General features: G+C 44.0%; 1 protein-coding gene across 1 annotated transcript in view; it reads left to right on the forward strand.

The window, feature by feature from the left end:
- The window catches only part of LOC135521673 (histone-lysine N-methyltransferase 2C-like), a 262868-nt gene that overhangs the window by 207273 nt on the left and 42486 nt on the right, over positions 1-13109 (forward strand). The window contains 6 exon segments of the mRNA XM_064947353.1: positions 564-745; positions 1539-1703; positions 2072-2181; positions 3906-3983; positions 4287-4517; positions 6036-6161. Of these exon segments, the coding sequence (XP_064803425.1) occupies positions 564-745; positions 1539-1703; positions 2072-2181; positions 3906-3983; positions 4287-4517; positions 6036-6161 (892 nt within the window).

Below are 13109 nucleotides of genomic sequence, written 5' to 3' on the forward strand. Positions count from 1 at the left end.
TGTATCTTTTGTCTGGCTTTCAGCACATGATGAGAAGAGGCAGAGTGGGGGAGGAGGGTCTTTCTCTAGTTGAATTGATCCTCCCCCTCCCCCATGGTTTATTTAAGCAATAAGACCTGAGGGGAGTTGGGGCAATGGCCAATGTACCACGGCTAAGGGCTTTTCTCATGTACGACGCAACGATGCCTGGATACAGCCCCTTCGTCGTGGTATATTGGCCATATACTACAAACCCCAGAGGTGCCTTAATACTCACTAGAACAGTAAAAATACATGTTTTCATACCCACGGTATAGAGTCTGATATACCACGGCTTTCAGTCAATCAGCATTCAGGGCTCGAAAGACCCAGTTTATAATGGCTAATAAATACCAGTGCATCCCTCTGACAATTAGCTCTTCTGGAAGATGTGCTGCTGGGAGTTGGGATTATTCCCCTGCTATATAACACACAACCATTAGTCAATATGTTCCATTGAAATGAAGCTTAAAAGGGGATACCTATCCCTGCCGTGCCCCTTTAACTCCCCCCGAACCTCTGCCCTTTTCCCTCTGTGCCACCAGATCACCCGGGTGGTGCTGAGTAAAGGCTGGCGCTGTCTGGAGTGCACAGTGTGCGAGGCGTGTGGCCAGGCCAGCGACCCGGGCCGCCTGCTGCTGTGTGACGACTGTGACATCAGCTACCACACCTACTGCTTGGACCCGCCCCTACAGACAGTGCCCAAGGGCAGCTGGAAGTGCAAGTGGTGTGTATATGCTGTGACTGCTGTCACTCACGGAGCACAGCCAATCAGAGCTTGTCTGGCTGCACCAATGATGCTGTCGAATATTTTCGGAAGATGACTTGTTTTTTATTGTTGGTCTGTCACTCTTCTTTCCCTTAGTATCTGTTGATATGGCTCCATCTCTATAATATACCTTCTCATCTACGTTTCCCTGTGGTCCCTCCCCCTCACACGGCTCTGTAGCAGCGCTTTATGGGATTTCCCCCATATCAGGTGTAACGCCAGTCCCTAATCCCCAGTCAAACAACGCTCTGTTGCCACTGCATCGAGACACATTCATTCAGGTCTTTCCTTGGAGCCACGCCAGTGGCATTTATTTTTAGGGCAGCTCTTTTCATGGTGGATGATCCGTACACACACACACACACACACACTTCAGTAACTGTAGTCTGTTATTTTAGTGTTTATATTAGGTGTGTGTGTCTGTTTACCCAGCAGCTCTTTTCATGGTGGATGATCCGTACACACACACACACACACACACACACACACACACACACACACACACACACACACACACACACACACACACTTCAGTAACTGTAGTCTGTTATTTTAGTGTTTATATTAGGTGTGTGTGTGTCTGTTTACCCTCAGGTTTGTTTAGATGAACAGTATTTGTGTGTCTGCATTATCAGTGGACACATCTGTGTTTGAATGTATGCTATATATACTGTGAGTCGCTGTGGTTGTGTGTATTTCACCCCTGCTGAATCTCGTCCCTTCACGCCACCCTCTCTCCCCCCTGCCATAGGTGTGTCTCCTGTACCCAGTGCGGTGCCACCTCCCCTGGCCTGAGGTGTGACTGGCAGAACCACTACACCCTGTGTGGCCCCTGTGGCAGCCTGGCATCCTGCCCGGTGTGCATGCACAGCTACCGTGAGGACGAGCTCATCGTGCAGTGCCGCCAGTGTGACAGGTGAGCAGTGCTCCCTCTGCCAGGCCAGTTGCCAGCCGAGCATGATTGGGTGGCACTAGGGCCTGGCAACACTGTACACGTGGCATGCTGGCATCCAGTGTTCAGTTTGGCAAAGACAACAGTCCAAAGATTTACTATGGTTTAATTTAGTCATCGTAAGGCTTGAGGGGCCAGAACGTATGGTTGCTGTGGCAACCGGGTTAATGCATGTTGGAGTCTGTGTGTAGGCAAGTGCTTCTTTATGTGTCTTTGTACACCTGTGGCTTTGTTTTACACTTGTATGTATTCGTATTGCGTGACTACTTACACATTTATAAAGTCCAGGCAAAAAGTGTAAATGTATCTGATCTTCTTCTCCTTCCCATCAGGTGGGTCCACGCGTGTTGCCAGGGCCTGAACACGGATGAGGAGGTGGAGAATGCAGCGGATGATGGCTTTGACTGCACCATGTGTCGAATGCACGCTCTGCCTTCACAGGGTAAGACTCCATACCTAGCCCACACACCGTGAAAGCTATGTGTATGATAGACCTGACAAATAGTTATGTGGTTTTGGCTATATGATGCTCCCGAGTGGCTCAGTGGTCTAAAGCACTGCATCACAGTGCAAGAGGCGTCACTGCTGTGCCTGGTTCGAATCAAGGCTGTATCATATCCGGCCGTGATTGGAGTCCCATAGGGCGGCGCACAATTGGCCCAGCGTCGTCAGCGTTTGGCCGGGGTAGGCCGTCATTGTAAATAAGAATTTGTTCTTAACTGACTTACCTAGTTAAATAAAGGTTTTTAAAAAAATATATATATATAATGTGCGTTAGTCTGCATGAAAAACGGGAACCGATTTCCTGGAAAGATGCTGTAAATAGACTCCTATGCACAATAGTTGATGACTAGTTGTTTAGAGATGAGCTAGCCAACAACACAGCTAACACAATCACTTCAAACTGAAGCTGGAAAGACCGCAAACTAGATGTACTTCGTTTTACCTGTTTTCTATTATAATTTTTTTGTATATATCCATAAAGATGATGCTGAATCTGATTTCAACTGGCTGAGAAACTCACTTTGTCTCATCCTGACTCCCGACATGTTCATTACTATGGGACAGCTGGAGATGGAATTTGAATATTGAAACAGTGTTGCAAATGTCGGAAAGACAGACAGACAGCAATTTTTATACAAATCTCCACTGATGAAAACTAAATGTTAGTCTAAAAGAAATGTGAGAGAATTTCTAGATGCTTTTTATAGTGGAGATCAAGTTTATAAATTGCCTGGCTGGGCTGATGAGACAGTGGATTGCGCAGTCAGATGGAACTAGATTTAGCCGGTGGTAACTTGTGGAATAGACACCGGCTGGAATGTGGATTAGACCCACCTGTTGTATAATTAAGCAATAAGGTACCTCTGGCGTTTGTGGTATATGGCCAATATACCACGGCTAAGGGCTGTTCTTATGCATGACACATCGCAGAGTGCCTGGACACAGCCCTTAGCCGTGGTATATTGGCCATATACCACAAACCCCAGAGGTGCCTTATTGCTATTTTAAACTGGTTACCAACGTAATTAGAGCAGTCAAAATTAATGTTTTGTCATACCCGTGGTATATTGTCTGATATACCACGGCTGTCAGCCAATCAGCATTCAGGGCTCGAACCACCCAGTTTATAATGGTTAATATATCCTACTTGTATATTTTTTTAATGTACTTGTAAAGTACAGTGTTCCCAAGCTCATCTCAATGAACTCAACCAGCTCCTCTCAATTAGCCTAAAGGCATCCTCTATTCTGTTAATGGGACCAGGCTCAAACAAATGTGGGCTGTTCATTACAACAGCAGATGGCTAGAATTAAATATCAACCTGCAACCTGTTCACTCATCCATTCTATCTGATAATGATTGAAATTGGGGACAGATTTTACCTCCGACAAAAGTGAGGAGGGAGGTAGGGAGATAAATAGACATCCTTATTTGAATGATGGAATTATTGAATTAACTCTCAGTTAACTAATAATTGAGTAACATATTTAAATGTTTATTCTTTACATTTTGTGGCGGTGGTTGGATCCGGTGCTCCCTGTTTGATGCTTTTACTAAGGCAATAGTGTTCACTGCTGTTTTTGACTTCAATGTCTTGAAATCGATATCCTGCAAATCCTTTTCATAATGACTCATGCATTATTTTTCATGTCATCGTTTCAGGCAAAATGAAAGCCCTCCTGTCTGACGGCTGTGAGGCCCCGATGGTGACCCAGATAGTGACTAAAATAAGAGAGCCAGGTAATCAAGCTCTATAGATCCAAAAAACCCAGATAATTGTCACGGTTTGTGAGGTGGTATGAATCAAATGAATCATTACTTTCTGCTAGTGTTGTTGACAGCGTTGGACTTGCTACCGTAATATCCACAGTATGAGGACACGAGTATTTCACTGTTTGTAAAAAATAAATATGGTTCTAGATCTGTAAGTGGTCTTCAGCATTCAGTTCACAATACTTAATATACGAAGTCCTCGTGAGCTAAGTTGCTGCTAGTTTTTCAGTCAGTGTCTAATGTTGTTGAAATGTTTAAACTTCCCTTTAGCCAATCAGAAGACATACACCCAGGATGGGGTGTGTCTGACAGAGTCGGGCATGTGCCAGCTGCAGAGCCTGGTGGTGCCCTCTTCGTCGACCCGCCGAGGTCAGAACAGGCGACCCAAGCCCAAGCTCAAGCTGAAGATCATAAATCAGAACAGTGTAGCTGTGTTTCAGACTCCACTGGACTCCCACTACTTAGAGCTGTCCCGGGACGGGTACATGGACAACAACCGAGGTAAAGACTTTTAGGGTTTCACAAATGGTTGGCTGCATGTGCCCCACCTTGAGGGGGCTCCAATCCGGCAAAAAAATTACGAGAAGAAAGAAAGAAAGAGGATGTCTTGCTCAAATAACCCCTCCCCCCCCTTTTGAGAAGTCTAATAATACATTTTTGTTTTCATTGAAAATATTATGTCGATTAATATGTTTGAACTGGGATGAGAAGATGCAGACATTGGAGTGTAATGGTCATCCACATTTGCCAGCACTGGAATGTCTAGGCTATTTTCTGAGGATAGAGTTTTCAGTTACATTTTGTTGGTTTGACGGGGGCATAAATCCTTTCCTCGTTGCTTTTTAATCAGAACGGTCAAATGAAAGAGCGTATGTTTGCCAGGAAGCAACGTTTCAATCATGTCAAAATGTAGAGGCACAGGAAAAAACAGAAGCTTTCCTACCTCACTGGAACCTATTTGTGGAAAGGAGAGCAGGGAAAGGAGAGCAGGCTTGTAATGAATCTGACAGAGAGAAGTCTTTGAAAACAGCCGTCAGCAAATTATACCTGAATTGGCATTTTGGTGATGAGGAGGCTGGCCAGAGATAACTGAATTAATCCACAGCCCATCTGTCAGAACTCTGCTCTGAGTGCAAGCAAGGGCTAATGATGAGCAATTAACCCTTTCCTGGTCCTCTATATTTAGCCCATGCAGCGGGTGAATTTTCAAGCCCTGTTGAGAGGGAGCTTTTGAATGGCTGCTGTACACATCACGTAACGCGAAATTATAATGTAGCTATGACCGTACATGAAATTATGACAACGCACGCACAGATAGTTAGATTAGATTCATCTTGGCTTGAAGAAGTCTATTTGACCCTTTACAGCAGTGAACTAGGGTTGTGATCAGGTACTAGGGACTATATTAGGGTGTCTGTAGGTGTTATAGCCACTATAAGAGCAGTACATGAACCTCACGGCATGAAGAAAGATGAGAGAAATAACACCTAAAAAAGTAAACATTGGACTGATCATGCATAAATACGATATGTACAGTACATTTGTGCAAGACCAATCTATGTAAAGGATATATACATCAATCATTGAACAAATCCTGGAGATGCCCTCATTTGCATTTATAATCTGAGAAATACTCCAGCGTTATTGCTAAGGGGTTAACGCTAAAATGGTCTGTGGCTCATTTTGAATTCCACCACTTAATGTACTGCTGTGGCGCCTCTTCCAGAGGTCTTACTCGGACACCAGGCCCACCAAGATGGCAGACCTTCCATGGTAGATACATTGAGCTTTTTGTGGGTCACATGAAGTATGTGCAGGGTCGGGTCATGTTCATTAAGCACCAAATGCATACAATAGAGAGGGATTACCTAGAAAAAAAGTATTTTATTTTTCCATTGCAAAAACTGTTTTCGATTGCGTGTCCTAATGAAAAAGACCTCGATCTGTAGTCCTGGGTTTGGTGACATGGTTCTGGTTTGGTCCTGGGTTTGATGACATGGTTGTGTTCCATTCCGGAAGGGGACCTCATGATGTACTGTGACGTCAAGTCTGAGTCCAGCCCGGAACGGGAGCCCGTTGACGACGCCAAGGGTGCCGAAGACACCGACGGCAACAAGAAGAGGAAGAGGAAACCGTACCGGCCCGGTAGGTTCAAAGTTCAGAACATTTTTACATTTGGGGAGTTAAAAACACACATGCATTTTGTCTCAAAGATGGCACAGCAAAAACTGTCTGGAAAAACAAATCTGTTCATATGAGGCATCATTACAAAGTGTAAGGAACAGCGACGCGCATGGAAGGGTGTCCTTCCTTAGGTCAGCACAGACCTTGGGTCAGATTTGTCTCAACTGGGTTGTGGTTCAAATCAAAGTTTATTTGTCACGTGCGCCAAATACAACAGGTGTAGTAGACCTTACAGTGAAATGCTTACTTACAGGCCCTAACCAACAGTGCAAAAAAGGTATTAGGTGAACAATCGATAAGGAAATAAAAAACAACAGTTGAAAGACAGTGAATAATAACAGTAGCGAGGCTATAAAAAGTAGCGAGGATATATACAGGTTAGCCGGGCTGATTGAGGTAGTATGTACATGTGGTTAAAGTGACTATGCATGTATGATAAACAGAGTAGCAGTAAAAGAGGGGGTGGCGAGACACAATGCGGGTAGCCAATGTGCGGGTGCACCGGTTAGTCTGGTTAATTGAGGTAGTATGTACAGTTAGTGACTCTATAGTGCCTTGCGGTCGGAGGCTGAGCATTTACCGTACCGGGCAGTGATGCAACCAGTCAGGATGCTCTCGATGGTGCAGCTGTCGAACCTTTTGAGGATCTGAGGATCCATGCCAAATCTTTTTAGTTTCCTGAGGGGGAATAGGCATTGTCGTGCCCTCTTTACGACTGTCTTGGTGTGTTTGGACCATTCCAGTTTGTTGGTGATGTGGATACCAAGGAACTTGAAGCTCTCAACCTGCTCTACTACAGCCCCGTCGTTGAGAATGGGGACGTGCTCGGTCCTCCTTTTCCTGTTTCCTGTAGTCCACAATAATCTCCTTAGTCTTGGTTACGTTGAGGGATAGGTTGTTATTCTGGCCCCACCTAGCCAGGTCTCTGACCACCTCCCTTCCATAGGTCAGCACAGACCTTGGGTCAGTTTAGTCTCAAGTGGGTTAAGGCTCAGATTAAGCTGATTTTATAGCAGCTCTTAGGAACATCTTATGTGTAGCATCATATGAGAAGAGGGGAGAGGGGATGTTGATAGGGATTAATGGATAGGGAAAGAGTGGTGGATGATGGTGGTAGGTAGAGGGATGGAGAGAGAGAGGGGGTGGAGGGATGGAGAGCGAGAGGGGGGTTGGGGGATGAAGAAAAAGGATGTGGAGCAGATTTACGGGAGATGGAAAGAGTATTGTGATAGGGATGAATGAAGCAGGGGAGAGAGCGGGAAGGAGAGTGGTGGATGATTGTGGTAGGAAGGGGGGGTGGATGGATGGAGAGAGAGATGGAGGTATTAAGGGAGAGAGAAGGAATGGGGGAGCTGACTTATGAGAGATGGAATGAAGATGTTGATAGGGATGAATGGACAGGTCGAGCGGGAAGGAGAGTGGTGGATGGCGGCAGGAGAAGGAGAGAGAGAGGGATGCAGGATTGTGGTAGTGCGAGGGAGAAGACTTATCTGAGAGGACAGCTCCGCTGGACAGTGCACTGTTTTCTAAAGGCTCACTGTGTGACATTTACAGCCGTCCTTCAGCTTTTTTTATTGTTCATTTTTTATTACGGAGTGGGCCTTTAAAGCTCTGGAAAGAGGGCTCCGGGAAAATAACATTGACTCATATACTCAAAGGAATAATCTCCTTTAAAAAAAACACCCGGAAATTGTATTTTTATATAGGACTTTTTAATTTGCCTATCTTTAAAAAAAGAAAATAGTTCCACTGAAGTGTTTCACAGCAGTAGGCCACATCCCTGGCTAGTGGATTTTCTTCCCGCTAGACATTGCTTCCTTATCTTTTAGTGAACTGCACGCTATGCTTGTTATCTTGTGTGGACTTAAAGAATTTGTCGCAGTAATAAAGTACACCGGACCCAATTCTGCTCGCTTGGCGGAACACTGTTCTTGTCCATTTCCAGCCACAGCTACTGTGATATTGTTCTCTCTGGTTGAAGTTGTCACAATGTGTTGGGCATTGCGTGCACATACACACCACAGTACACCGGCACACAGTACAAATCACATTTTATTCCTCACATGCTTGTTTAACAACAGGTGTAGACTAACAGTGAAATGACTACTGATGGTCCAACAGAGTTCAAAATAAGATGAACTTAAATGCAAATAGAAATATTGACATGAGGAATAAATACACAGTGAATAACAAGAACGAGTAAAAGTAACATGGCTCTATACCGGGAGTACCAGGCAGTAACATGGCTATATACCGGGAGTACCAGGCAGTAACATGGCTCTATACCGGCAGTACCAGGCAGTAACATGGCTATATCCCGGGAGTACCAGGCAGTAACATGGCTCTATACCGGGAGTACCAGGCAGTAACATGGCTCTATACCGGGAGTACCAGGCAGTAACATGGCTATATACCGGCAGTACCAGGCAGTAACATGGCTATACCGGCAGTACCAGGCAGTAACATGGCTATATACCAGGGATGGTACCAGGCAGTAACATGGCTCTATACCGGGAGTACCAGGCAGTAACATGGCTCTATACCGGGAGTACCAGGCAGTAACATGGCTCTATGGCGGGAGTACCAGGCAGTAACATGGCTCTATACCGGGAGTACCAGGCAGTAACATGGCTCTATACCAGTAACATGGAGTACCAGGCAGTAACATGGCTCTATACCGGGAGTACCAGGCAGTAACATGGCTCTATACCGGGAGTACCAGGCAGTAACATGGCTCTATACCGGGAGTACCAGGCAGTAACATGGCTCTATACCGGGAGTACCAGGCAGTAACATGGCTCTATACCGGGAGTACCAGGCAGTAACATGGCTATATACCGGGAGTACCAGGCAGTAACATGGCTCTATACTGGGAGTACCAGGCAGTAACATGGCTCTATACCGGGAGTACCAGGCAGTAACATGGCTATATGGCTCTATACCGGGAGTACCGGAGAGGTAACACCAGCAGTAACATGGCTATATACCGGGAGTACCAGGCAGTAACATGGCTATATACCGGGAGTACCAGGCAGTAACATGGCTATATACCGGGAGTACCAGGCAGTAACATGGCTATATACCGGGAGTACCAGGCAGTAACATGGCTATATACCGGGAGTACCAGGCAGTAACATGGCTATATACCGGGAGTACCAGGCAGTAACATGGCTATATACTGTAGATGGGGGTAAGTGAGGCAGTAACATGGCTATATACCGGGAGTACCAGGCAGTAACATGGCTATATACTGTAGATGGGGGTAAAGTGATTGTGCTTGCTGGGATGTCAGTGTAAGTACAGTGCCTTCAGAAAGTTCACACACCCCTTGACTTTTTCCACATTTTGTTACAGCCTGAATTTAAAATGGATTCTATTGAGATATTTTGTTACAGTACCCCGTAATGTCATTAGTGGAATTAGATTTTAATATTTTTTTTACAAATTAATAAAAAATGATAAGCCTTAGTAAGTTTAGGAATAAAATGTTCCCTAACAAGTCACATAGACTCTCTGTGCAATAATAGTGTTTAACATGATTTTTGAATGACTACCTCATCTCTGTACCACACACATACTATTATCTGTAAGGTCCCTGAGTCGGGCAGTGAATTTCTAACACAGATTTAACCACAAGGACACCTATTCGTTCTGCCCCTGAACAGGCAGTTAACCCACTGTTCCTAGGCCATCATTGAAAATAAGAATGTGTTCTTAACTGACTTGCCTGGTTAAATAAAGGTAAAATAAAAAAATTTAAAAAATATTGGTAGAAGGGTAAAAAAAAGCAGACATTGAATATCCCTTTGAGCATACTTTGTATGGTGTATCAATACATCCAGTCACTACATAGATACAGGCATCTTTCTGAAATTAGTTGCCAGAGAGGAAGGAAACTGCTCAGGGATTTCACTATGAGATCAATGTTGACTTTTAACCAGTTAGAGTTTAATGGGTGTGATCGGAGAAAACTGTGGATGGATCAACAACACTGTAGTTACTCCACAATACTAACCAAATTGACAAGTGAAAAGAAGGAAACTATTCCAAAACATGCATCCTGTTTGCAACAAGGCACTAAAGCAATAATTTCACACAACAAAAATGTGGTGAAGCAATAAACTTTTTATCCTGAATACCAAGTGTTATGTTTGGGGTAAATCTGATAGATAACATTACTGAGTAACACTCCATATTTTCAAGCATAGTGGTGACTGCATCATGTTATGGGTAGGCTTGTAATCGTTAAGGTCTAGGGAGTTTTTCAGGATAAAAAAGAAACAGAAGCACAGTCAAAATTCTAGAGGAAATTCTGGTTGTCTGCTTTTCCCCAGACACTGGAAGAAGAATTCAGCAGGACAATAACCTAAATCACAAGGCCAAATCTACGCTGGAGTTGCTTGCCTAGAAGATGGTGACTGTTCCTGAGTGGCCGAGTTAGTCTAGTCTTAAATCTGCTTAAATCTATGGCAAGACTTGAAAATGGTTCTCTAGCAATGATCAACAACCAATTTGACCTTGAATAATTTTTTAAAAAGAATAATGGGCAAATATTGTACAATCCTGTTGTGCAAACCTCTTAGAGACTTACCCAGAAAGACTCACGTCTGTAATCGCTGCCAAAGTTGATTCTAACATGTGGGGTGTGGATGTTTCTGTATTTCATTTTCACTGAAGTTGCGAAGATTTCTAAAAATATGTTTTCACTTTGTCGTTATGGGCTATTGTGTATCAATTTTGAATTCAGGCTGTAACACAACATGTGGAGTGAGTACTTTCTGAAGGCGCTATGTTTGAGTGTGTGGGTACATTCCAGCTAAAGTTGGTGCAAAAAATGGTCAATGCAGGTAGTCCAAGTAGCCATTTGATTAGCTATTTAGCATTACACCACAGGAGGTTGGTGGCAACTTAATAGGGTAGGACGGGCTTGTGGTAATGACTGGAGCAGAATTTGTGGAATGATATCAAAGACATGGTTTGATTCCATTCCATTTGCTCCGTTCCAGCCATTATTATTAGCCGTCCTCCCCTCAGCAGCCTCCACTACAGTACACAGGCAAACACAATATCCAAGAATAAAACGGCCCTAGAAGGAAGTGCCTTCAACATTTCCTGCGCTTGAGCGTTTGATTAACAAAACATTAAAGACTTGTGTGTCTGCACATTTCCCTTAGATGTGAATGCCGGTGTAAGTGTTTGTCTGTGCGTGTGTGGTATATGTGTTTGCCTGTGCATGTGTTCATTCCTAAGTGTGTAAGCTGTGTGCATGTCTATGGCAGAGAGAGCCACACACACTCGCCCATGTCAAGTAGCTGGGTCTGACAGGGGGGCGGGAGGAGAGATGGATGGGGGAGGGAGAGGTGGAGACGACATCGTGTCTCCTGTATGCCAGGTCACTTGTTATGAACCGTCACTTTATTCTACCCTGCTCTGGTGAACAGAGAAAAAGGCAATTGGCTGCAGACATTCTCACCAATAACATACCAGTAGAGCTGGGTGATATGGACAAAAATCCATATCGCAATACATTTCCTCAATTGTCCCATTTACAATCACCCATATGTGACCGACCGGCTCAAATCGGTCTTATGTAGCAAAATTTGAAATTGTTTTTTTTATTTTTTTACACTGGATAAAAGTAGAGACCCAGAGCTAGAAAATGATACATCATACACTACAGTTGAGGAATAAATGGGAAAGTAATTCTGCTTTGAAAGTGGATAAACTTGTCAACTCACTTTTGAGTTGGCCTTTGAATGTTTTGGTACCTACTGGAGAGCGCTCCTTTGTCTACACCCATTCAGCATTGTTCACACCCTCTTGAGCCAGCCCCACCCATCTCTTTTTAGAGTCACATGTGAGGTCATGTGCTAAACAGTGAGTAGTGTAGTAAAGATGAAGACTAAAAGTGGTAAAAGTAGTAGCCTACAAAAACAAAAAAATTCCAGGTGAACAGAAAGTGTCCAGATAAAAAATATTTAATGAATATTAGATGTCGCTTACCAAGGTAAACTTGTCTAAAATGATGGGTCATGTGAAAGAAATGCAATAACTCCCAGCCACATCTTGCCAAGTGGATGGGTCTCTACATAAAAGCTGGAGCAATGAAGCTGTGACGCTGTGGGTACCTCTAAGTCCCGCGGTGTAAGCTCGCAACTTTTAAAGGAGGAACGACTATGTTTTTGTAATTTGGCTATTTTTAACTAGTGGTAATAGAATCCCATATCTTTGTGTTCCTTAATTTAGGTACAGTTATTTCTCCATTCAGGGTTTTTTCCTGGATCAAAAGGGGCTTAGATGGTGGGCGTGGTAATGGGTGCAGTCAGCCTGTCGACACGGCTTATTTTGAGAGAACATTTTAGAGGCCCCCATCTTCACGGTCTAGAGACATAAACTAGTGAAGACATAAACTATGAAATAACACATACGCAATCATGTAGTAACCAAAGTAGCCACCCTTTGCCTTGATGACAGCTTTGCACACTCTTGGCATTCTCTCAACCAGCTTCACCTGGAATGCTTTTTCAACAGTCTTGAAGGAGTTCACACTTGTTGGCTGCTTTTCCTTCACTCTGCGTTCCAACTCATCCCAAACCATCTCAATTGGGTTGAGGTCAGGTGATTGTGGAGGCCAGGTCATCTGATGCAGCACTCTCCTTCTTGGTCAAATAGTCCTTACACAGCCTGGAGGTGTGTTGGGTCATTGTCCTGTTGAAAAACAAATGCTAGTCCCACTAAGTGCAAACCAGATGGGATGGCTTATCGCTGCAGAATGCTTTGGTAGCCATGCTGTTTTGATGTCTTCACTGTTATTCTACAATGCATAAAATAGTTAAAATATAAACCCTTGAATGAGTAGGTGTCCAAACTTTTGACTGGTACTCTATATATAAATAACTTTATTTTTTT

This window comes from Oncorhynchus masou, chromosome 30 (assembly GCF_036934945.1).
Source record: "Oncorhynchus masou masou isolate Uvic2021 chromosome 30, UVic_Omas_1.1, whole genome shotgun sequence".
NCBI classification, from domain to species: domain Eukaryota; kingdom Metazoa; phylum Chordata; class Actinopteri; order Salmoniformes; family Salmonidae; genus Oncorhynchus; species Oncorhynchus masou.